This window comes from Rhea pennata, chromosome 6 (genome assembly GCF_028389875.1).
Source record: "Rhea pennata isolate bPtePen1 chromosome 6, bPtePen1.pri, whole genome shotgun sequence".
Classification (NCBI taxonomy): domain Eukaryota; kingdom Metazoa; phylum Chordata; class Aves; order Rheiformes; family Rheidae; genus Rhea; species Rhea pennata.
The window spans coordinates 27,307,463-27,331,208 of record NC_084668.1 but is presented as its reverse complement, the minus strand read 5'-3'; the positions used below and the strand labels follow the sequence as shown (position 1 = coordinate 27,331,208).

The window sequence follows — 23,746 nt, the reverse complement described above, 5'->3', positions numbered from 1 at the left end:
TTGTTACAGTTTATTTCACTTCTCCTTCAATATGATCTATTGCAGAAGCCAGCATTTTATTTTATTTTATTTTATATTTTTTGCTAGTACATTTCCAGAACAGTTCTAAGTCCAGATGTGTAAGTTAGAAAAGCTATTTCTTTGCAGTGCTCAACAGTGGGGAGAATCAGACAGCAGATATGGGTCACTGGGAAGGCAGACGCAAAGGTTTTCTGTCAGGTTCAGAATACACTAAGACTATATTTCCGTCTTCTAATTCTTGAAGAGTGTCAGGCTGAACCTTTAGCTCTCATTTATTCTCAGTGATCACATATAATTTTCCCTTGGAAAAAGGAAGAGGCACTCTGTAAAAATTCTGAAATTGAAATTGTCCAACTCATTTGCATTTCTACTTTACAATCTCCCTCCTTAAGTAAATCCATCCCTGGCATCCTGTCTTTGTAATCTGTGTTTTCCACAGATTTTTCTGCATTTCCATCCACATTTCTCTGAACCTGTCCAAATTTGCTTGACTCCAAAGAGAAAAAAATTTCTTATGATGACATTACAAAAAGACCTTATCAGTCACCGATTCCTCTTCCTTTATTTCCTTGGCTACTTTTTTTTCCTTAGTTACTGTCAGAGCAAGTCTTCTCAAATATCCTAAAATCTCAGTTAATCTGATACGTCACTATGATTTTCAGTAGATTTCCTAAAACTTTAATTCAAACATGGAGCAAGGAGAGAATTTTTAACTAGGAGAAAGCAAAAAAACCCAAGCCTTCATTGCGATATTGCTAATCAAGGACATACTACTGCGGCTCCTGGTTGGCTCCTGGTTTGCCTGTCTTGCTTGGTGGGCTTCCAAGCTGCTGTGCTGTGGTTGGGCATAGGTATCACCTCCATGGGGATATGAAGATTGGGGAAAGCCTGTTCTTGGAAACCTGACGCTTTCAGACTCTTAAAGATAGACAGGAGCAGAGCATCTTTGGATTGTTCAGTAAAAGCTTTTAATCAGACAGCAGCATTACTGGTGTTTACCCAGTATGACAAAAGATAATTCTCCACCCATACCCTTACTAATTGCAGTAGTGTGTCAATACTTACAAATCATGACTGCTAGTTTTGAAGTGAGGTTGTCAGTTGCCCTAAGAAATGTTTCTTTTTCTCCCCCAATTGATTTCTTTCATGTTGTATTGTATTAAGTCCATATACTTTTTTTTCTGCATCTCTCAACATAGTTCATTTTTCTATTTCACTTATTAGCCCATCCACTTTTTTCTTGTTACTATTATTTCTTAGTAGCATAGTTCACAGGCAGGACAATTCCATGATCTCAAGTTTAAAGAAGTATACTATGTTTATGAGTGGTGTGTCTCGTGTTTCTTCTCACTTTGTTACACTTGGCTCAAAGAAAACAAATAAACAAAAAGCCTGTCCAGTACAGCTGGAATAATAATTCATTTTTGATGCTTTTCCTCCTCCTTTCTAAAATTTCTTTGTCTTGTGAAATACTGGCTATGAGTATTTTAACACTTGTTGTTTTGTCTCATAAATTGACATGTTTAATCTTTACTAAAATGTTAAACTCATTACTGAAATGTCAAATATTAAACTCTCTGATTATTTTGCTTTAATGCAAAATGTGTTGAGTATATACAGAGCATACTGTTATAGCCTAGTGAATAAATTTTGCTGCCTAGGAAAAGCATTTTCTAACTGTTACAGTATACCTTATGATTATCACCTAACAGAATTGCCAAGCGTTCGATCAAAAATACTATAGAGTGATCTTGCTGTCTCCAGCTACCTAGTGGGAGGTTATACAGCAGATAGAGCTATTGTAGCCAGACTTTTCTTGGAAGTGCACAACAAAGAATGGGGGATACAAGTTGCCACAAAAGAAATTCCAATTAGATATTGGGAAAATACAGTTCTTGGTGAAGCTGGTCAAACACTGTAACTGATTGTCCAGAGACTTCAGGGAATTTCCATCCTTGAAGATGCTCAAAACTCAAGTGGTTATGACTCAGAGCAACTCGATTTGACTTTGGAGCTAGATATAACATTGAGGCTGGCCCTACTTTGAGCAAGGGGTTAGACTATACATACATACATATATACACACACACATATAAATATACATACGTATATACACACACACATATAAATATACATACATATACATATATATATGTGTGTATATATATATATATATAGGTCCCTTTCCATGAAAATTATTCTGTGGCCCTATGATCGCTCCGCAGTGGGTCAGCTGCAGACATTCTGGAGGATATCTGTACAAAGCCCATGGGTGCGTGAGATGACAAGGTCACCTGCATCACTAAACTGCACAGGTTTTGTGTTTTTGTGGTTCTGCAGCCTCTTCAGAATACTTCAGCTTCACCTGTGCATCTTTTCAGAATTGCCCTGTCTAGTTATTCTGGTCTGCATTCCTCTCAGAATATGGACAATAGTTACAGGGCAAATTACATCTGTTGACTGTCACCTGTCACCTTTGTAATAAAATAATCCAGGGTCAATGTGGTTTACAGGCTCCCTTGGTGATTCCGTTCCTGCAAGTTTAAACATAATTCCACCCATGTGTCAGGTGGCCTATACCGTAAGAAAGTTTGGAGCCACATAGATGGGAGCAAAAGACACCACTGGAAATAGGATTTGAAGCCGTTTTGAAATACTAATGTACTGCTGTAGCCCAGCTCCCTTCTGCAGCATGTTGCCTTTTAAAGTTACTTTATCCGTTCAGTTTGGAAATGTGACTTCAGGATGTTTTCCATTCAAACACCAGGAACAGAGCAAATGATAAAACTGTCTTGCTACTTTTGGCATGCTTCCAGCTTTGTGTGTGTGTGTAAGAGAGAGAGAAAATTAGAGAATTAGTGAAGAGCAGACATCTCGGGGGAGTTACAGTCCCTGTGCTGTGTACCACAAGATAGGTGTACATTTGGTGAATTAGGCTGTTCAGTCTACAGGTGTTTCTGAAATGGTGTGAATTACGTAGCGGGAATATCTCCCCGTGCATTAAGTTGTTTCTTTGTCGGAGGTGCGTTCCCACTGTGTTTCATCTGCCTACCTCACTTCTCTGGCAAAATTTTTTAACTATCGATTTCCTATTCCACTGATAATCAATCCACTGGATAAAGTACAACATAATTAAGGTTAGTAAGAGTCTCATTTGTGTTATGTCCGTTACTAATTTGAATTGAATTAAGACTCTGGAGAACTGAGGAGGCTGGTCTTTTAACAATCTGTTTCTTAAAATTATCACTGTAAGCTTAGACATAATTATGCTTAGGTAAAAATAAATTTGTAGGAAAAACATGAAGGTGTTTTTTTTATGGTGGAATAGTACTTTGCAGGCTCATGAGAGATTTCTTCAAAATACCACCATATTTTTTTTTTCATTTTAATTGGGTCCAATCAAACATTGTGTATGATCAATAAAAGTAAATGGGCATCACATTGCCATTATTTTAAATTTTTATTTATAATTAATTATCTCTGGTTTTGTATTTTATATGTATTTATATATATAATTACTTTTTCCTGTATCATAAATATGATTTTATCTGAAGGTAAAATCAATTACTGCTGACACCCAATTTCAGTCCACTTTTTAACTAAATACTTGTTTCACATTTTTTCCATATTTCGTAAGTATAAAAAAAGATTATTTTGTGAAAACTATGTTAAAATAATGTAGTATCTTGAACACAAAAAAACCTTAATTTTACATAATAGAAGACTGTTTCATTTCAACTTGTAGATACAACACAGAAAGAAGAAAAACTCCCAACCTTTTTAACCATCCAATCAGTCATAAATCTGTACAATTACTGATAAGATTTTCATTTTGCTACAATATGGTTAAATAAAGCAGGATCAGAAGTGTTCCTCTCATCAAAGAGTTTGGGAAGAACAATCTGGTATTCAAATAGTTTATCTGTATAAGTTTATTACTACAGAGACTTCAGTTGATGCATTGCAAAATGTCTTTTGGGTGTATCCATGTTTGTAATGTAAAAGAATGTTCTCAAAACTAAAAGCAAAAGCACACTTGGGAAAATACTTGGATTTGTCAAATGCCAGAGGCACCGTCTTTCATCTAGTATAATGACTTTTCTGTAAACACAGAAGCAGTGGAGCTTCACATTAGCTCATGCTAATAAAAAATATAATTTCTGCAGCAAAAACATACTGCAGGCATAAATAAAAATTAAAGGCATGAAAGTGAATGCAGTAGACCTTCCAAGCATAGAACAAGTCTAGTAAGACATCCTGTGATTTTTTTATGTAATCAAAGTTGGAGACTCAAGACATCATAGTAGTATCACAAATAAATGTAAAATAAGTCTGATAGTAATTATTGAGTCCTCTCTGACTTGCTGAAATGCATATGCCTTTTCTTAATACATACCGCAGATTTAACAATGGCCAGCTGCACACTTTTACAGCTGTCGTGTGTGTGTGTTCTAAAAAGATTTTTTTACAAAAGGACAAGATATACAATGAAGGTCTCTGGCCTGTAGAGTGGCTATTATATTGCTTCCATCATTTCAAATAGAGAATAAAGTTACTAAAATTTGATAATGCAATGATACTTTTATTTTCTTTTTCACAGACTAAGATGCTTGGTAAAGCAGCTGGAAAAGGGTGACATTAATGTGGTGGATTTGAAAAAGAATATTGAATATGCAGCGTCTGTGCTAGAGGCAGTTTATATTGATGAAACCAGGTAAGTCAGGGGATGTGGGGTGGGAGGAAGCAATGTTGGGAGTCACGTTTATGAAACTTGATCTTTGGACACAATTCTAACTAACTTTAGCTGTAGGTCTCCACAAATCAGGAGAATAGTGTGCGGCTTTTAGATCTCTTAGTGACAAGGTTAAAGCAAAAAGATTCTAAAGGTCAAATGTAACTGCGGTTTGCAAAGGTTGCTTAGTTCTTGTCTACCTCAACGGTCAAATGTGCACGGTATAAAGTCATAAGAATTTTTCTGTAGGGTTTTTCCACCCCCGCCAGAGACCACCTGCTGATAATCATGCTGAGAACTGTATCATTGGAAAAAATGAGTTGTTTTGGAATTAGGAGCTTGTGGAGATGAGTCAGACTATTATAATTTGGCCCTTAAATCAAAAAATTCATGAAAAACTATGATTTATTTTATGTTTGATGTTTTGTTTATGATTTATTTATGTTTATGTTTATTGCTACTGGAAGTATTGCTGGCAATTAGTTTTAACGTGGGTTGACTTCACTGAAATTACAAGTTCTAAGTAATGACTTCTTGAAAGAATTTTAAGATATGTGCTATAACTGAAGTTAGTTAACTTACCTGTGATTTTTTAATTTCATCATTGTGGCCTTTAAAGTTTTCTGTCTATGCAGAACGTTCTTCTAAAAATGTCTGCCGAAATGTCTTCAATATTGTTTGAATGTGCAGCATATGTCTAGTCTTGGTTCTGCATTAAATTTAAGTCTGACACTTTAATAATTATTTCATGGTTCTATCCCTCTCTCCCTCCCTCGCTCCTTGACAGTCGACGTATTTGATACGGTGCTTGAGGTGCTGCTGTCATGTATTCCTGTTTCTTTTCCTTTGATATGTAAGAGTTGCGCACCAAGTATTGCCAGTCTGCAACTTGAAGTGTCCGCCGTGGGGCGATGGAAAAGCCTTGTGTCTGCCTGGAAACACAAGGGAGACGAGAGCAAGTGAAGCTGGTACCTCTGTGTTCCCATTGCCACAGGTTATTTTAGAGACTAGGCTGGCAGAATCAATTATACTGCTGTCTTGCTCTTATGTTTAACGTGTGCCCAATTCCATAAAAGATTACTAAACCGGGGTTACGGGAAAGACCTTCCTGAGCAGCCTGTCAACCACAGTACAGTTCTTTAGGGACGCTCAGAAGGGTCCCTAATGACCCCAAGTCAAATACGTAACTGGAAAAGCAGTTTGATTCTCAGTGAATTCAAAGGGCTTTCATGCAGTTTCTGTTATGAAAACATTTACAAACTTAGATAGATTAAAAAAAAAGGAAGAAGGAACCCTGAGACTCGGGCATTGTTGTGTGAGTTCCAAGGGATCTGAGCTTGTGATAAAACTGCATAAAATTTAATAAAATATTGTAAACTCTTAGTAGTTAACTCAGGCTAAATGCCATTGCGAATATATTTATTTCAGTTTGGTTGACTAACTTAAGTCAGCCAAGCTGTTTTTTATCTTGAAACAACAGTTGACATGTGGATTTACATTAGCTTATATTGTATGTGTAGTTAAACTGATTCAGTTCCTTAGGGAAACTGATATACAGGTATCATCAATAAGCTTGTCTTTGGGCATCACAGTAGAAGCCAGAAAATCTCAGTTTCCAGTGGTGGTTCTGAATGTATATTTTGTTAACGCTGCTCACATTCTTAGGCAGCTTTGGAAAATCATGGTCCTCTCTGGTGTAGTTTACAGAATGCCATATCACCATCAACGATCAGTGCTTAGGCAAGTATTTTGCATTAAAAATCATGGGATTTTTAATCAAAAGGGACTTACAGCTGTGGATAAGGACATAAAACACTGGTGAATATTCTTCCTGTACGCTTCTCAAACATTAGGGTTAAATAGGGTATTCTTAGCTCTTTCTGAGTAGTAGCACCACGACTGTGAAAATAACGTGAGATTTAGTTTCTAAAATGAGACCTCTGTGGAAGTGCATAGTACTGTAATAATGAGCTGCACACTTTTACAGTCCTATCAACTCTGTATGGGAGCATCAAGACAAGGAAACAGAAATTTCATGTGCAGAGAAAACTAGGAAAACTGAAAATGCGTAGCCTGTGGCAGCAAAAGATGCATTATTGTTAATGTGGGCAAATCTTAATTGCCCTCATAGGACATAATGGCAAGATTATGTAGCTGCCAAAATGAAAATAAACATATATAGTTTTACAGTGGTTTGGAAGACTTTCAGAGCCCACAGTCTACTTTTTTAAATCCTAGAGGCATTATGATTTCATAGTGAAGATTATTCAAATATTTAATTAGATTTTTTGGAAAATATTTAAATATTTTTTTTGCTCTCCTCTGCTTGATACACAGCAACATTTAATATAATTTATGTGTTGCCTCCAGTGTTTTGCAGAAGAATTCTGATTTTTCACTCAGCCTCCCCCCCCCCCCTCCAAAATCTAAGGTCGGTAAAGAGAGCAAAGTAAGAGTTTTCTTCTCATAGGGTGTGTTCAGTAGTGTAGCCAAGGATCAGGGAAGAGCCTGGCCTTGTCCACAGTTTTGGAGAACCATTTTTACTACTTAGAAATCTCAGGCATTACTCCAGCAAAATCACCTTGCTCTTTGTAAATCTAAGCTTTTTACAATCATCAGCTCTAGCTTCTTAAAGTAACACAGATGGAGACACCCATTTTTTTCCTGTATATTGTTACTTTGAGTTGACAGAAAGGCCTGTATCTTTCTATAAATTGTGTGTTTGTAACAGGATAGGCACATATATAAAATAACAGCTGCTTGAATCTTTATTTACAGAGTACAACAGTTGTACTGGAAATGGGCTATAGAATTCAAGCTCTTTAACAGAGTAAAAAGCATCTTTCTAAAGTCCTCTTATTTTCCTTCTGTCTGATCCTCTGTTGCTTTTTATCTGAAAATAAGATAATATTTTGTAAAAACTATGTATAACTATAAACATACATACATAACTATAAACATAAAATATCCATATATTTTGTTTCCAAAAATACATCCAGTTGTGTAGGGGAGAAGGCAGAAAAATGATACAATAGAACTTATTTATGGTGTGCTGAGAGTAGAGTCCTTAGAAACTAGCTGGACAGTAGGGACAGCCTTGTGAAACTATGAAAAATTGTTTTGGGACAGTGATTGTCAATATTCCATATTTAAAAAAGAAAAAAAGTTTTCACAGGATGCCCTTGTCAGATTCGGAGCTGATGAAAAGGCAGAAAGCACAGAGAAATCAGATGTATGGAAGAGCTGCGTTCCTATAAGCTTAATCTGTTATCCAATTTAAAATTTCCTGTATTAATTAATTAACTTGATTAAAAGGTACTTTTTAGGACTGCTGCATCTCTCAATTCTGAATAATTGTAAGGAGCATTAAATAATTCCTTGAAAGAATACTAGTGCCTTGGTAGCTGAAGCAGAGGTTCATTGTCAGCTGAAAATATTGAGAAAAGCTTTTGCAATTCTGAGCCCTCGCAGATCTCTGAAAAAAGTTCAAGCTTTGTCAATAGATGTTTAAAAACTGCCAGCAAATCTTGCAGAATTTCCTCTGTCGTTACCTGACACTTGGGTCAAGGTAGTAGAAGAATGATCTTTAGGGTCAAACAGGAAATAAACACAGCTGGCTATCTGTGTGACTGCAGCGGTGCTGTTCCATGTAAATGCAGCTCTTTGCTTGTTCTAAGTGAGAAGGAAAATGGAATCAAATGGAGGTTTCAAAATTTTAAAAAAGGAAATAATCCGAAACAAAATAATACCGAAAAATTAAGCTTTCAGTAGAGACCAGTTTTAATTTCTTCTGGATAAAATCCAAGTATTTTATTCCAATTATGATCTTATTTTACATTTAAATATCCTTTACATTTTCAAAAAGTTATATTTGACTTCAGAAAGTTATATATGTCATCTAAAAATGACTGTGCAGTTTCAATTCCATCCATATTTTTAACTTTGTTTTAGAGGCTGTAATCTGTTCAGAACTTTTGATTTAGAAGAGACTTTGTTTTAGTAATGGAGATCCATTGTATATAACTAGCAGTTGATTTGAGCATCTTTTATTCAACAAAAGAAATAGCAAATACAAGTTATTGTTACATTCTTGAAGCTGAAAGGAAAACTCATTAAAACTAAGTGGTGTTATAACAATATATGTCATTCGTTTGCATGAGACCTCTGGAAATACTGAAGGTATTTCAATGGTATTATAATGTTAAACACAGTCCTTGAGAAAAAGCTGTGATTGATATATATATACATTCTGCTAAGTGTAACGTTAGTTAAAAAGGAGGTCATTAAACCCAAACTTTGTGACTGTTGTTATAGTAATCACCTTGAGCCGTATTGAACATCCAGTGTGGTACTCGAGTACTGCACAAAGTATTTCTGCTGCCTCCAGTTTTAAAGCTGGAACAAACATACCTTCAAATTGAGGACGAAAGGGAAATTACAGTTGCGTCACTCACAAGAGTTAGAGTTGCCTCATTTCATCTCTGCAAACGTCAGCACGCCACAGCTCTATTTGTGATAGGAGCACCTACATGTGTATCTTTGTTGCAGGAAAAGGAAAATTGGTAAATGTTTAACTAGATCCCAGTGCCCAGCAAGATTCTTTGTTGTAGCATAGGAGCAGCCCAGCAACTAAATGCAAATATCCCCTGTTTCCGCAAGGTGAGGAACGATCAGTGTAGTCTGTCCTTGGGCAATTTCCGTGGCAGCATTGAATACCAAATTTTGGTTACATTTGTCTTTGGGGAAAAGGAGTGTGGTCAGAGATTCCTGATGTTCTCCAGATTCGCAGTACTGTAACAGCATCTGAGTCTGCATCAGCTGGTCCATCTGAGAGTAGTAATCAAAAGCTCCAAAAATAATTAACTAGGATACTTGTGTTTGGACCTTATACCTGCTTTCACTTTCTAATGGCCATCCGTTTAGGTTTAGCAACTTATTTTTTAAATGAGAATGAGACTCAGTGAAAGCTCCAACTTTTACATGTTTTATTTCATTTTCATAAGCTGTCCTCTTCTAGAAATGTTGCAAGGTTCTAAGCTAGCACTAAAGCAGCACGGAGCTGCTGTTGCTTAGCATCTCACAGCAGGAGTGTGTTGCTTGACGTTATGCGGCTGTTTGTGTTCAGTTCCCATTCAGCATGCCGATACAAAATCTAGTTGACTTTGTAAATGATGCAGTTTGGTTGCAGGGCTCTGGTTATGGAAGCAGATGTGCTGATTTGTGCACTATTGTCCGTTCAGAGGTCATCAGTAGAGAAGTTTGCACCAGCAAATCTCTTTGCAGGTGCAAGGTTGACAGAGTGAAAACGTATTTCTTGAGATTTAGTCATTTATTTAAATTCTTAAAAGCATTATTTATTTAAATTCTTAAAAATTTATTTGAATTCTTAAAAATTCCCTATCTCTCCACCTGCAGACAGATTAATTCACTCATTTATACATGAAGAAAAATTTGCATTTCTTTCACAGAATAGTGGGGCATTTGGTCAATCATGTAATTTATTTTGGAGTAATTAGATGTGTTTTTCACTCAAAATTAACTTTTTTTTTTTTTTTTTTGAAATCTACAAATACTTAAAAAAAACAGTGTAAGGTTTTTACAAGTAGAACGGGATGTCCAGTTTGGTGCTTATTTGCCAAAAATGTGGACTATGTGATTCCTCTTGGAGGTGACTTAATGGAGGAAAGATCAGAAATGACAATTCTTTAAGCTTGAAGTTAAATCTCAATCTTAAATATTCAAGGTCAGTCAAGCTTGCTATCGCTATCCTCTGCATCCAACACATGGTTAAATGTGCTTTGACTGAAGTTGTTTTTTCACCAGTAGATTTATCATTTCAGGGATATCACTCAGTTCATCCATCAAGGGAATCCACAAATTATACTTCTGTGAAAGCCGTTATTAATAAGAAGCTTATTATGTTGAAGTTAATTCCTTGTGTTTCATCCTTATAAAAGCTTAAAGTGTATCTTATAATCTTCCCTCTCAGAAAAACCTCTGCCTTATAACAAAAGATTTAACAGCATCAAGGATTAAAATAAAATGGTAATTCTTGATCATACATACACTGACCTCAATCTAAGCTTGTTGAAGGTCTTGAGTATATAGCTCTGTACTTCTGGATAGAAAAGGTAGTGGAAAGACAGTGCCTATCAAGAAGTGAATGTTTTCAGTAACAGTGTCCCTTGTTCCATTACTTACCCACTGCCATAGTAACTGTATTTCATCCATGGTCTATCATTTCTTGTAATTAATTGGTGGCTCTTAATATGAGGACAGTTCTTCTGAGAATGTGTTTTGCTAAGTTTTAAGAGGACAATATATTGTTAAGTTCATTGTTGCCTTAAAAAGACCTTTATCTTCTAAAAATGCGCCTCAATCATTTTTGCAATTTATTTTTAATGGAAGTCAAGAGAGCCTTTCAGTGGAAATAAATGGAAATTGTAGTGGACTATAGGGAATGTAAGTATGGATTGTATGTGTCAATCTGTGCTCATTTAGGAAGATAATGGGACAGTAAAACACAAATAGTAGCTTAAAATGTAAATTGGCCATTTGGACTACATATTCTTTACATTTGGCATTCTAGACCTAGAAAAGGACTATAATCAATTCACTCCTAAGGGGTTGATTGTTAGCTTAATTGACTAAATACGTAAAGAGCTAATACCTCCTTCCGCTAACCTTCCCTGACGCCCATAATTCATGATGTTACGTTCTTTGAAATCTTTCACTTACCTCTATTAGAAAGCATGCCTGATTAGCACTGAAGGATTTTTTTCCCCCCTTAACTGTTATCTAATTTGAATATTTTTCCATTTTTTTTCTTCCTTTTTTCTCCTCCATAGTACATCTGATATATTCCTAAGGGAATAGAAATGTACTTCTGCCTAGTCCATTACTATGTTTAAAATTAACAAAAGTAATTTCTCTTGGTGCTTTTTTACTTGTTTGTTAGCATTAATGTGCCTGGGTAGAGCAACGTATGTTTAGCTCCACTAGGATGTTGAAGTTCAGGCCTCCCAGTGGACTGAGATTTGCCTTGGTACAGTTTCATTCTACGTCTGACTTTAGAGAACAACTATGCAGCTATGCAGTAAATGCTGACAATTTGTTCCATTTGGTTGTTTTTAAAGATGAGGCTATGGATTTTGCGGTTACTCCCCTCTGAATATTTTCTAAACCAGGAGTTCTATCCTTAAGTTTGACAGCTGTGGTCATTTATTATTTTTTCATGAATATACCGTGAAATGTTGCAAAAAAAACCCTATATAACGTTTGGCAGCAAGTTCAGTGGTTTAACTCTGGTTGTTTTGTTTTGACCCTGTCTTCTGACATTACCTGACCTTTCCACCTTGTTTTAATTTAAAGGCTTCCTGAATAATCAGCTATAATAATAATTTACCTACTCACCTGTGATTCATAAAGTGGCAAGTTTAGCACATCTAAATAACGCTCTTTGCTGCTGCTCCATGTGCATAACTTACAAATAGAGTTACCACTTATCTGGGCAGTAATAACTTGCACTAGACAAACACCAAACACCAGTAACCTCCAGGTGATTTTACTGAAGTAGGTCGAAGTTGTCAGTTCTAAGCAGATGTAAATTAAAATACCAGGAATGTAATTCCTCAGGAATAAAAGCGTTCGCTAGTGGTAGACCTCTGGTCATTTTTTCCGCGACAGCTGCGGTAGGTGCTGCGGCGTGGAATGAACTGAAGCAGTGGGCACCTTGTGGTGGTCGGTGAGGTCACCAGGGAGACCCCAGAACACGTGCGCCCGGGGCTCTGCGCCTGCTCCCGCCCGCGCTGAGCAGCGGGAGCGAGCGGGGGGCGAGCGGGGGGCGGCGCCTCGCTGCGTGGAGTTCAGCAGCGATTCACCTCCGTAGAGCAGGGGCCGACAGGCAGGCTGCAAAATGGTCCAAGAGAAAAAGGACAAGATCGCTGTCAGAACCAGTACCGGCCCGTCAAAATCCAAAACCGATACCCATAGGGTGAGAAGGAAAATTTCAGCTACGATATTGTAAGTACAGTTAGTGCTTCTGGTTGACGTGCATCTCTTCCGCTATTTCTGCCAGAGCTGTGTGTGTTGCAGTCAGCAATTTTTTTATATATGCATTTTGTAAATAATAAGTAAAATTACTGATGAAAACAGTTCAACGTTTTTATCCCTCAGGGCATAAATTCACTTCATCTGGGTTATTTTACAGCAGTATTTTCACAATTGCAAATAAAAGGTAAACAAGCAGACGATGTGTTTCACTGAATACAGAGGATACACACACACACACACACACACAAATAAAAAATACATACACACGTGCACAGAAACATAATATAATTGAAATATTTTTAATCCAGGTACAAGTAGATAAATAAAAGATCCAAAAGTAACATCATGAGATAAGAGTTGATAATATCTTGTAACAATTTGTGGCAATTAAGCATAGTTTATGTAGTGCAATATATATAGCCTAATTTATTTCCCTTGCTAAATAAAATTTCCATCAAATTACAGATTCATCTAACTATCCAGCTGTTTAGAACCGTATAGGATCCTTGTCGCTGTAATTACTGAATAATGGCAGTCATCAGTGAGTTTATTCAAAGGCCATTTCTAGCAGTGCGTATACCATGAGTAATTTCTCGTAATAGGAATCCTGTTTCTCCAAAAGGTTAGGAAATTGTATAAAATAGTCACCAGATGAATAACTAGCCCTCATTTTCTCTCATTAAATGTTCTTTCAGTTAGGCTTCTGAAAGAAACTAATTCTTTATGAGAAGTTATTAAGGTTTTGTGTTGAAAGTCCTGATCGAGGGATCTATAATAGCTTCTACTTGCAAAGGATCATACTTAAAATGTAATTCTATGTTACAATTGCTTTGCTAGGTATTTGAGTAGGAACCAGAGACACTTAAACTCCCTCTCTCACATAAACATTACTTGGCTATTGGAGAGGAGTGGAGCTTGGAGCAGGAAACTGAACAAAGAAAAAGATTTGATTAAATAAACACCTTTAAAAAATTCTGTTTTCCTTCTGCTGTCTTCATAAAGAGATTCCGTTAACTGTCATACACTCTTCCTACTTTAGAGATGAATGATTAAAAAGATTTTAAAAAACGCAGTGTACCTTGCTAGCCTGAATTCATACTCCAGAAGCTCACTGGAGTTTGGGTTCCTGTAGTCTCCTCCTCTCTCATTTTGTAATGAACGCTTCTTTATAATCCAGTTTCTTTTACAGTTTGGGTGCTAACCAACAGTAGCAGTCAGCAGCATACTCAGTCAGTTTCAAGGTTCAAATCTTCCTTGAAATATTTTCACTTTGAGAGAAACTGCTTTTTTTGTTTAACAGCCGGGTGGTGCAAACCTGACGTTGTTACCCGCTGTCCTTCGCCAGAAACCCTGTTTCCCCAGGCGTTCTGCTCCTCCAGAAAGATTTTCTTTGGGACCTCACACGCTCCTGCTCTAAAATCTCGGGGCGTTTTGTCCTGCTCACATACCATTCTGCATTAAAGCTCAAGAAAGACGTAATGACTCTGTATCCTTGCACACCGTATTCGGATCACTGTGCTTGTGTCTGCAAAGCTCAAAACCTGGCCCCAAATGCAGATTTACAGCAGACTGATAGCGATTTTCTTCTTCGTGCTGCAGCGGTGATGTGGAATATCCCCCGTGTGTGCTCAGAGGCAGCCTGATGCCCGTGCTGCTGCTTTCACTGGAATTTCGTCCCACTTTAGTAACAGTTGGAGCAGTTGTAAAAATATGTTCGAAGGATTATAAGGTTTATTCTTGATTATACAACAATTACATCAAATGCCAAATATGCCTCAGAAATATAAACATACTGATCTCCCCAAGGATGTTTTATAACAATGTTAGACTAGCAGGGGTTTAAGTGAAGTACAACAAAGTTTTAAATTTGGAGAATAAAATCAGTTTGTGGCCTTTGACCTATGGCTAGTCTCAGTTCAACTTTGCAAGATCCTTGCCAGCATCCTTGGCTCTCCACAAATCACGCTACTCCAGAGTAAATTACTGATTTGTGGCCTGTGTCCCACTGCCGGAAAAATCTTGTAATTCCTGTCCATACTGCACCTCCTGCACTGTACATTAAAGAGCCTTAGTAGTCTGATAATTTTATGTCCCTGAAAAATAGGAGCACCCCTGCTGTTCTTTCAGGAAACAACGTTGTTGTTGGAGGCGTTTTATGGATTTTTTTTTTTTTTTAACTCCAGTTAGCAAATCTCATAAAAAATCCTGCCAGCCAGATGAGCTGCTGAAACTGAGAACAGGGCATAGATATACTTTAATAACTGTTCGCAAATAATTTGAATGGAAATGCTGGCATTGTGTTTCCTGCTAGGCGTCTTTCTGTAATCTCTCAGAGAGTATAAGACTCATGTGGGGATTCCTTTGCACTATAATGTATTCAGGTTTTTATTTCATCATTCATGTTTCTACTCACTTCCCCTGTGTGCCAGAGGAGACGTGGATTAGACAGGGTTTTGGAAATGGTGACGAAGGGAGGAAAAGAAAAAGTGTGAAAGAGATGATGAATAAATATGAGGAGCAAGTGCGCAAGTAATGGAAAGAATTATCAGAGTTATGCTAGAAGAAAACAGAAAAGACAGCGGAGGTGACAACATGAAAATGGAAGGAGAAGAGAGAATTTCTTCTCTCCCATACACCCATCTGCAAATGCTGTTAACTCAATTCCCAAATATATTTCCCAGGAATCCTGTTCACTCAGAAGAAGAGATTCATGGTTTCAACTTGACAACCAGATTGCCTGATAAGCACATCACACACAGAAATACTCTTTGTCCATGACTGCTTTGTGTTCAATTAAAGCAGTTTTGGAAAGACCTCACTAGGGAAATAGATCTATGCAATCAAATAATGTCTGCAGTTGAATTGGTACGATTTTATTAATATATTTTAAAATGATGGCTTTGTGTATGTTCAGTTCATCGTAATTCTGGTGTTGCTTGCATAATTACATGAAGGAAGGAAGGTTTCTTACCTGATTTTGTTGAGATTTTGTTCTAGGAAAAAGCCAGTGGATTGAGTGAGGCAAATAATAGCTAGAAATAAATCGTGTGTTTACGTGGTAGGCTTTTAGAAACGCAGAGAATATTTAATTGCATGTTTCTTCTAAATGAACTGATCTCCAATGCAATTTTGTTGAAGTTTCTTATTAAAACATTTTGTATTTTTGAAAAAGTGTAAGTAACTTTTTTGTCTCTTCAAACAATTAAGAACTTTGAAAGCTGGAGTTGTAATTCTATCTTTTGTAATGTCTTTACTGTTACGATTTTGTTATCCTTCAATAGGATTTAGAGATTTCTACACAGAAGGAATTCATTCTCACTAATATTTTCATTGCACTAGAATAATTTGCTGCACATGTTTGATGGGTATTCATTGAAACACATTCATTATAACTTTTTTATAATATTATTTATTTTATATGTAAGTATCAAAACATTTTTCATTCCATTTTGGAAGAGAGATCAGATGATCCACTGGTGTTCTTAGTTATAGTGGCAACCCCTCTTCCTGTAGACACTCATGTCAGTCACTAAGCTTTTGACCTTTCCTCAAGATTTTCTAATTTCATTAATTCTACTTCAGTCCTTCAGAGCTGTGACAGAGAGCTTTGTAGAAAACTCATTTCCCTTTGTTTGAGTATCTTGCAGTTGAATATTTTTTAGCTTTTGGAGTATGAGCAGGGCAAGAATGGGCAGATATTTACCATGCCTCACTTTCTGGAGGCCTCATATGTCTATCAGAGAAAACATTTAGTGACACACAGAGTCAGTTCTACAGACTGTCTTTACTTCTGTTAAAATTAAAGTGTTAGCTGTCCGCACTCAAGTCTCACATCTTCTCAATTATCTTTTACTTTTTTTTTTTGGTAGAAGGCTTTTGGACACTGAGGATGAACTCTCTGACATCCAGTCGGATTCAGTCCCACTGGAAGTGCGGGACTGGTTAGCTTCTACATTCACAAGGAAAATGGGAATGGTGAAGAGGAGACCCGAAGAAAAACCCAAATTCCGAAGCATTGTACATGCTGTACAAGCGGGAATTTTTGTAGAAAGGTGAGAGCTATGTTTTATTTATTATAGCAAGTAGTGCATTTAGCTGCAGTGTCCCCCTGCTAAAGATGTGTGGGATGAACCTGAAGCAAATCTTTAAGACAGTATTTAGATTTCAATTTCTGCAGTTTTTCTTCTCTTCTACATCTGAGTGAAATCTTCTGGATTTTGGTAAATTCTGATGGTAAACTTTATAGCTTGCAAACTGCTACAAGAAAATGTACCAAACACTGCAGCAACATTTTTTAAAAAAATAAACACAACAACCCCGGCAGAAGGGCTTTCCTTACGAAGTTTATAAAAAGACTTAGGTCATCTTTGGGATCAGATCTTAAATAGCTTAGTGTTATTTCACAAACTATGAAAGATGAATTAAAAAAAGAGAAATTGTTCCAATAATTTTTAAAATTACTTAACATTTTATTCATTCTTTTAGGATGTACCGAAGAACTTCCAACATGGTTGGTTTGGCTTACCCAGCAGAAGTGATAGTAACGTTTAAGGTGAAATAAGTTTAATCATTGTGGAATCTGAATATGTATGTACTCCTGTTTAGAGACTTTAAAGGTGAAATGAATGTATTTTGCTGCTGAACATACCCTAGTCATCTTCAATAGTACAGAACTAAACGCACACAACAGAGAAATGCAATGGTTAAAAATTCACAAATAGCATCTGATTGTTTATTGTTTCACTGTTTAGTTATAATTTCATTTGAATGATATTAGAGCAATAGGATAAAATTTGTATAGAAATTTTTATTAAAACATAAGAGTCATGGTTTTATCAGCTCCCATTGCTATGGCAATCGGTGTCTTGGAGAATAGCTTTTGTTTCCTTTTTAGGAAAGAAAAAGGAGAAGTAGTATTGGGGTAGAGCTAACAAAAGAAGCTTATGGAACAAGTACTGTATTTGCTGTAAATTTAAGGCATCATTACAGCTCACCCAAAAGGCAATCTCTTAAAATAATAAAGTTCCCCTGGCTGGAGTATGTAATTAAAAAAGCGGTATTTCTTGAAAAAGAAGGTAGTCACCTTTTCCGCTAAAAATCAGACATTGCTGTATTATTTACAAGTTGTTTTACAGCTAAAGTGTTAATGAGATTGCAGATAACCTATTTAAAGGAGGAGTATTCACATTAGCTCCGCTAGGTTCAGTAGAAATTGTGCACAGAGAGTTTAGTTTGAAAGATCGAGGTCTTAGATCCTAAGCATACAAAGTTGCATAGCTCATGTTACAAGTATTTTTTTCATAACTAGCACAACTATTTTCATCGTTTCTATTGAAATAGTCATAAATGTATTACTTACAATAAGAGAGACTTGGATGATAAACAAACAAGCAAAACAACTCCAAAAGCTGAAAATCTACTTAAACAGATGGAAATTTTATGTTATTTTCTTCTTCCCCTCATCTACAGGATGTTGATAAATGGTCTTTCGATGTATTTGCCCTAAATGAAGCAAGTGGAGAGCACAGTCTGAAATTTATGATGTATGAGCTGTTTACCCGATACGACCTTTTGAGCCGTTTCAAGGTCAGAAACCAGACACAAATAAAAATAAGTATGGAAAAATAAGTGTGTCAAATTTAAAATATTAGAGATCCATAATATGTGTGAAATTATATTTTATTGTACAATTAAGTGCAGAATTTCAAAGAACGTGGCAAATCAAATATTGTAATACGCCAACATTTCCACCAATTGAAACTTAACTCAGAGCAATGCAAATGTTCCTGCAACCTGAGGGATTGAAAGCTGTATAGTTCCCATGTCAAATTAGTTTGGGATGGGAGGTGGCTAGTGAGCAGTAGATGCTGTAAGCGCTTTCTCAGCAGTGCTGAATCAGTGTCTCATCTTCAAGGAGGGAAGTTGTTGGGCTTCCTTCCTAATAAGGCAGAGAGCTATAGTTACTCCTAAGTACTTTTTGGGGGGATCAGACTGGATTACGATTTGCTGTCCTAAACTTTGCAAGAGTTTCAGCTGAACCCTCCTTTCCTAACCAACTTTGGTCATATATAAGGAGAAGGGTGCTTTTCAGTGGTGTGTGCGGAGTGTTGCAATGCAATATGGAGTATTTTTAACCTATTCTGAAAGGCTAGGATAAAAAGTTGGATCCAAGTGCCAGATTTATCCTTATAATAGCACTGAATGAAAGTTTCATTATAGTTTCAAAACCTCTCCACTGCAAAACTTCATGCTCCATTTGAAGACCCTCAGTCAGCCTGAGCAATTTGATTTTATCTGGTAACTCATCCTTTTGCTTGAAGCCAGAATCACATCAGGGCTGTGTTGACAGCATGGACTGAAGTGTGCAATGTCACTGGCTCAGTGGGTTTAAGCTCATTCTCAGTCTCACTGTTTGTCTTTCAGGGCCTTTGAATAAAGAAAAAAAAAACATCTTAAGAAAAATGTAATTTAATTATATGGAAAAATTGTTGGGACGAGATAGTGCCTTTACTTCATATGATGTCTGGAGGAAGGAAAGGTGGACTATCAGGGTCAAGGAAACCTTGGTTCAGGAAGATAAAGGCAACAAAGAAAAATAAATAACCCCATTGTTAGACTCTTACCTGTCAAACCTTTATTATATAAGCAATCTATGAGTTCCTAGTAAAGACAGAAAGGAGCTTCTTAAAAACTTTTTGGATTATAGCTCTGAAGTCTCTTGTATGCTAACCACATGCTGTGCATAGTATATGTAGAAAGATACAGCTTCTACAACAATTAGTGGAAGACTCTGATGCAAATTAATGTTGTAGACCTTTACATTTTAAATGGCTCTGTTGTTGCTCTGTTGTAACTAAGTTCTGTAGTGTGTTAATTTGTGTTTTATTTATTGCATGATTAACCTTGCAGCTGTTGCCAGAAAAAAACTCTATTCTAATTTTTGCTTTCTGCAGATTCCTGTTCCCAATCTTATCTCATTTGCTGAAGCTCTTGAGGTTGGTTACAGCAAATACAAAAATCCGTATCACAATTTGATCCATGCAGCTGATGTTACTCAAACTGTGCATTACATCCTGATTCACACTGGTATCATGGTAAGAAGTACTGCAAAGTTCAGTCAGCTTCTTTTCTCAGATTCTCTGCTCTTTTAGATAAACATGTATATGTGTCCCTTCTTATGCACCCTTGAAAATGATTCGAAGAGAGATTCTGATCAAACTAGCCCTTGGGCTCTGAACTTATATCATCTTAACAGTTCCTTCAGCTTGAAATGCTCCTAATGCTGAGAAAAAAAGCAGGGGAAAGTCCTCTTAAATCCTTTTTGCTTTTCATTCTCTGGGCTTGGGATTGTATGTCACACTAAAAGCGATACATATGCAGGAGTGGGCAGGTGAGAATTTTTCCCTTCCACATTGGTGCCTGGGAGGTGTGATCAGGCAAGGAAACTTAGGGATCTGCTGTGAGGACTTGGCCATTGAAAGATGTACTAAATCAGTGCAGACTTGTGCGAGCACTCTGCAGCTGCTTTTTCTTCAAGATGATAACCTTTTTAGAGGTTTTGCACACTGCGCTTGCCTATAGTAGCCAGGAGATTGCAGTGGCCTTTTTGCAGTATCCAAACATCTTTGGAACTGAAGTGAATCTGTTGAAACATCTTTACCCTAAACACTTTGATATAATCCCAGCAATGGGAGTCTCCTTATTTACTCTCAATTTGCTTAGATGAAAGTTAAACCTGACTCTGAGAAAACGGACGATTCTGCCAATGGCCTTTTGAAGAGTTTAGTCTTCACTATGAATGCACTTTGTTTTGTATTTTAGAGCTGTGAAACAATTCCACTGCGCTTTTGGAAAGGAAAATTTTAGAACTCATTGTTTGAAAGAAGCCCTAGAGATTCTGCAACTTGAAAAGTTATTTCTGTGCTGAATATAATTTGTAGTTTGCAATCTCATTAGTATATTGCACAAATGTTCTACTTATCTTTTGGGTATTTTTTCACATTGTGTAGTTAACTTCAGCCTTACTGAACCTTACTCAGTAACAATTTGAAGTTGAGTTCTCAAGCTAATTGTTTTCAGATTATGTCTGTTGTAACACCTCTTTTAACTCTGCTATATCTTCTAACAAATACTTAGAATGAGTCACTTAGCTTTGACGCAATTCTCTATCAAATGCCTGTGAGAGTTTTGCGGATTGACATGTGATTTGAAGTTCCTGTGCTTTCATTGTATCTTAAGGAGCTGATATTCACTCCCCAACCTTGCAAAGAAGTGCTGTCTGTCTTGTTCACTTCTGAAAGATGTACTGAAGCAAATGTTTCAAAAAATGGGTTTTAGAAAGTCCTTTTCACAATTTCTATTATTGAAGTCATACATTTTGTATCTTTTACAGGCACTGGGAAAACAGCCATATTTTGACATTTGCCAAAATGTTTAGCTGGTCAGAGCTAAAGTTTCTCTATAAGCTTATAGAGAAGACTTCAGTGAAGGATAACTCACATGTTCATATTCATAGCTCATTTAAAGAGATAAAATGATCATTATATTTTTCAAAAGGTATTGGCTGTCCATCTAAAAAAAAGGAAGAGCCAGCAACTTAAAATTGATGTGCTTAAGAAAGTTAGATATCACATATGGTAGACAATCTAGTAACCTCCCCACCACCACCAAGTGATTAAACTGCAGATGATACAAATGAAATCTGTCTCACACTTGCACTTATGAAGTGTTCAACTTTGCGAAGATTTAAGAATCCAAGTCCCAGGGAACACATCTTGTTAAGAACTTTTGAGTCATCGATCATCTTCCCACCATCCCTTTTTCCCTCCCACATACTTGTATTGCTCAAATTAAGGGAAAAATTGTCTTCCCTGTCAATAAGGGTATTGTGAGAATCCATTTCTTATTCATTTTTTACTCTACCATTGTTCAAAAAAATAGTTCCAACAAGAGCTCATGAAAAGTTGAAATATGATCTTTTTACTTAGAAACAATTTACAGTACTTCCAGAACACCTCTAAATAGAAGAGATCTTTTCCAATAGGAGTTACACCTGAATAGCATAATATTTTCCACTAGAAAGTTAAGTTCCAGCCACCTGAAGTCTATCAGACCGCCAAATACCTGAGGCTGCTTCCCCCCGCCAAAAAGCCGTCTCTTTGTCTAAGAGCTGTTTCCTGCTTCTTTAGAAATCCTTTAGCTAAAGTTGTTCTCTGATTCACTGATTTGAATACTGAACTGAATTTTGACTGTACAGCTACAGTATCTACAATACTTGGTCTCATACAGTACCATATGAAGATATCTCTGTAGTCCGTAGATATCATCTGTAAGGAACTGTCTTCTTATTTTAGATGAATTGTCTAGCAACTCTTTTCAATGCTAAAAAAGCTGATTTTTGAAAAGGCAGCTTAAAGAGAATGTTTATGTTTAGTTTTACTAATAATTTCTAGGTTTCTATTCCACTGGTATGCTGAGAACGTTGTGAAAGTCAGTACTAGTTCATGGCCTGATTTCTTATGACACAGAATACTATGAAGGTCATCATTTCTATTTTTGCAACTGCTTACAGTACTTTCTCATTCCTCAGTTGTGCCCTTTTTAAATCTATACAGCTTCATCAACCAGCCAGTACTTTTTGTTCCTCAGCAGTCTTATTTTGTCTCTTGATGGCCTATTTTATTGTTCTCACACTACTTAGGAATCTTGACTGTTCCTTTCTTCTTCTTTGAAAAGATTGTACTGCTTATGGCAGCTTATACATCTTATATGACATGACCTACACAGCATTTATTTGCATTTATGGATGCATAAGGAGGAAGATCATTTTTAGATCCTTTAGTGTGGAGACTTACTTCTACACTTAAAAAGTCTGAAATATATGTGAAAATGCTTGATTGGCATTTGACTAAATCAGTCTTATAACTATGAGGGTTAATTATTATATGATTTGTCTACTCTCATTTTTAGATGAAGTAAATTTTCTCCTAAAAGTAGATTTATCATTCAAAAAAAGAAAGAAAAAAACGGAATAGTCAAACAACAAAGGTGATTTTACAATCACAGGAACAGAACAGTATCAGTTAGGAAGAGGTATAAAAGTGCACAAAACTCTAGGTGATTATTAATTTGTATAAAGATGATCTGTACTGTCTTTTGCTCTGTATAACTGTATACTACCTTTATGCACTATATTATTGCCTTTCTAGTTAGCTAAATGCAGTATGATACCACCAGTGCAAAGTATGGTATAATTTAGTACAGGAAAGTCTCCTATTGGCTGTATTTCAATACTATAATACTGGTAAAATATAGTTAATGCTGGTGCTGTACCTAAGAAAGTATTGTGAACTACATATATTGTTCACTAAAAAACAAATTAAAAGCATAAAACTTTGTATCAACTTTTTAGATGAATTTACCATAATTTGTCAAGTGCCATTTATTGGTTAGCAGATCATATGCTTCCTACTGAAAACTGCTTCAAATTATATTACACAATTTTCTTAATAACTTATTTTTGGACAGTCAATATTTACTTTGCTTGTGATCATAAGGGCTTTAACATTGTGTTAGAGAAATCATAAGTACAAGCAGTCATTTGACTGTATAATATTTAAGTTTTATGGATATATTTTGTCACTTGGAGTAGGAAAAGAATAAGGTTATTTAAGTCAAATGCAAAACATTTTCAGTACGATAGTCTTTTAATTTAGTATGCTCTTATAGATAATAGAACTAAAATTTGTTTTTCATTTACTAGCACTGGCTCACAGAACTGGAAATTTTGGCAATGATTTTTGCAGCTGCCGTCCATGATTATGAACATACTGGGACCACAAACAATTTTCATATTCAGACAAGGTAAGTAAAGCAATCCCCAGGGTATCATATCTGAAGTTTGCTGTTCATTTGTCTGAAATGTTTCATACCTCTTATTAA

General features: G+C 36.3%; 1 protein-coding gene across 3 annotated transcripts in view; it reads left to right on the top strand.

Annotated features, from left to right (window-relative positions):
• Positions 1-23,746, top strand: part of PDE1A (phosphodiesterase 1A) — a 118,629-nt gene that overhangs the window by 54,683 nt on the left and 40,200 nt on the right. For all 3 annotated transcript variants that reach the window (XM_062578437.1, XM_062578438.1, XM_062578439.1), the window contains exons 2-7: positions 4,622-4,735; positions 16,675-16,857; positions 17,291-17,357; positions 18,275-18,391; positions 19,759-19,899; positions 23,568-23,668. In XM_062578437.1, the coding sequence (XP_062434421.1) occupies positions 4,622-4,735; positions 16,675-16,857; positions 17,291-17,357; positions 18,275-18,391; positions 19,759-19,899; positions 23,568-23,668 (723 nt within the window). The remainder of the gene's footprint in view (positions 1-4,621; positions 4,736-16,674; positions 16,858-17,290; positions 17,358-18,274; positions 18,392-19,758; positions 19,900-23,567; positions 23,669-23,746) is intronic.